A 2,247-nucleotide genomic window follows, 5' to 3' on the forward strand; every position below is an offset into this window, starting at 1 on the left:
ACGACAACTAAGCAACCTAGTCAGCGGAGTAAGAAAGTCTAAAGATGGTAACCTAATATTGGCAATAGAAAGGCAATATGGCACAATGAGGCTCTTAAAGGCGTCAATGGTGATGCACTGATAAAAACCATAACCATTAACTGTGGAGAAGAAAACCATCAACGAAAGGACTGTATTACAAAGCGTGTAGTATCCAATCTTGAAAAATGGTAAAAATTCTCCAAGTAAACTTAGGTAGACGATACGCTGCACATGACATGTTACGGCAAGCTATAGGAATGAGGAAAATAGACGTGGCCGGGTTAAGCGAGCTAAATAAAAAAATTGCTATGAGAAATAAATGGCAGACAGATGATAACTTAGACTCGGCGATACAAGTGATAAATAACTCTGGACATTCCCAATACAGCGGCAAAGGCATCGGCTTTGTCTGGATAAACTACTTGGACATAGTTATATATAGTTGTTATATATCCTCAAATGAGGGCAAAGAAACTTATCTTCGTTTCCTACACCACTTGAAACTAAGTATCCGTAACCAAAGGAATCAATGTCTTATATGTGGAGACTTTAATGCCAAGTTGGTGATGTGGGGCTCACCCATAAACGACCACAAAGGGGATATCCACTCGGAATGGTGCTCTGAACTGGACCTGGTCGTGTTAAACAGAGGCACCATGCCAACATTCAAAAGGGGCACCAGCGAGTCCTTTATTGATATCTCATTCGCAACGAGTAGACTAGCAACCAAAATCCTAAGCTGGGAGGTATCGGACGAAGAAAATCTGTCTGACCATAACTTTATTTTCCTGGACATAAAAGAAGATAGTGTAAACGAGACGAACTCATCTGAACAAAAACCGAAACAAATAGGATGGAGTGTAGATCACACAAAAATTGAGGAATTCCTAATAACTCTGGAGAAAAGATTATTATCTGTAAAAAGTACTAAAGATATGACACCAAAAGCATGGTCCGAAATTATCACCGGCGCATGCAACAGTATCTTTATGAGAAAAAAGGGACTGGAAGCTAATAAGAAACCTGTCTACTGGCGGACATCACAGATAGAAAAACTTAGAAAGGAATGTCTGCTTAAAAAGCGTACCATGATTCGAAAAAACAAATTGTCACATATTACTGACGAAGAAAAAAATTCGGCAATAGCACAGTATCGAGAAACCCGCGCAAGCCTGAAAAAAGATATCCGGGAATCCAAAAAACAGGCGTGGAAGAGAGTAGTGGATGATGTGGAAAATGACACCTGGGCCATGGGTTATAAAATAGCTACCAAAGCATTATGTTTAAGTCCATCTCTCCAGATCACAGAAGAATGTATGTTACAGGAGGCTCGGAAATTATTTCCTTCTCGACCCAAAGTAACCTGGGACCTGATAGTGGTGAATCCAAAAGAAAAACCACCATTTTCAACGGAGGAATTAGAGTAGGCAACTAAATGACTTAGGTCGAGAGGGGCGCCTGGCCCGGACTGGATTCCAGCAGAAATTTTCAAAAATGTTATCAGGAAATTCCCTGTGCAATCTCTTAACCTTATGAACCGCCAGCTCTATAGAGGCGAATTCCCAAAAATTTGGAAAAAGGCAAGGTTAGTTCTTATAGAAAAGCTTCAGAAACAAATGGAAGTTAAATCGTATCGCCCGATTTGTTTGGTGGACGGTATGGGGAAGGTCCTGGAACACTTGCTAAAGGAAAGGTTAAATACAGAAATAACGAGAAAAGGGGGACTGGCCAAGCTGCAGTTCGGATTTACCAAAGGTAAATCAACAGTCGACGCTGTGAATGTCGTGCTACAGGAAGCAAAAAATACAAAGGCTTTCGCTTGGAAAAATAGAAAATTATGCCTCCTTGTCACGATCGATGTAAGAAACGCATTTAACTCTGCGCCGTGGCCTGGAATTGTGGACACTCTTAAATACCAAAATGTAGCGCCTTACCTGATACGCATAATAACAAGCTACTTTAAGGATCGGGAGCTGATGGTGGGCAATAGCCATACCATGGACCTGCGGGGTCCCACAAGGATCTGTACTGGGGCCGACTCTTTGGAACATTTATTACGATCGAGTACTCAGACTTGAAATGCCACAACCCGTGAAAATAGTTGGGTACGCAGACGACGTCGCTATAGTAGCAACTAATAAAAGTCAGGAAACGCTGGTGACATTGGCTAATATCGCCATTCAGCGTGTAATTGAATGTTTAAAGAAGATGAATTTAGAACTTGCG

At 41.3% G+C, this 2,247-nt stretch overlaps 1 protein-coding gene across 1 annotated transcript; it reads left to right on the plus strand.

Annotated features, from left to right (window-relative positions):
* The first annotated feature begins 257 nt into the window (after positions 1-257).
* LOC132698744 (uncharacterized) lies at positions 258-1,448 on the plus strand. The gene has a single exon (XM_060665010.1). It carries the CDS (start codon positions 258-260, stop codon positions 1,446-1,448), a length of 1,191 nt encoding a protein of 396 aa, XP_060520993.1.
* Positions 1,449-2,247: the final 799 nt, after the last annotated feature.

The sequence above is a fragment of the Cylas formicarius genome, unplaced genomic scaffold (assembly GCF_029955315.1).
Source record: "Cylas formicarius isolate icCylForm1 unplaced genomic scaffold, icCylForm1.1 PGA_scaffold_10__41_contigs__length_53128322, whole genome shotgun sequence".
Lineage (NCBI taxonomy): Eukaryota > Metazoa > Arthropoda > Insecta > Coleoptera > Brentidae > Cylas > Cylas formicarius.

What these genes read in the sequence shown, in the direction of transcription:
- LOC132698744 (XM_060665010.1), top strand. Translation starts at nt 258, where the DNA reads ATGTTACGGCAAGCTATAGGAATGAGGAAAATAGACGTGGCCGGGTTA.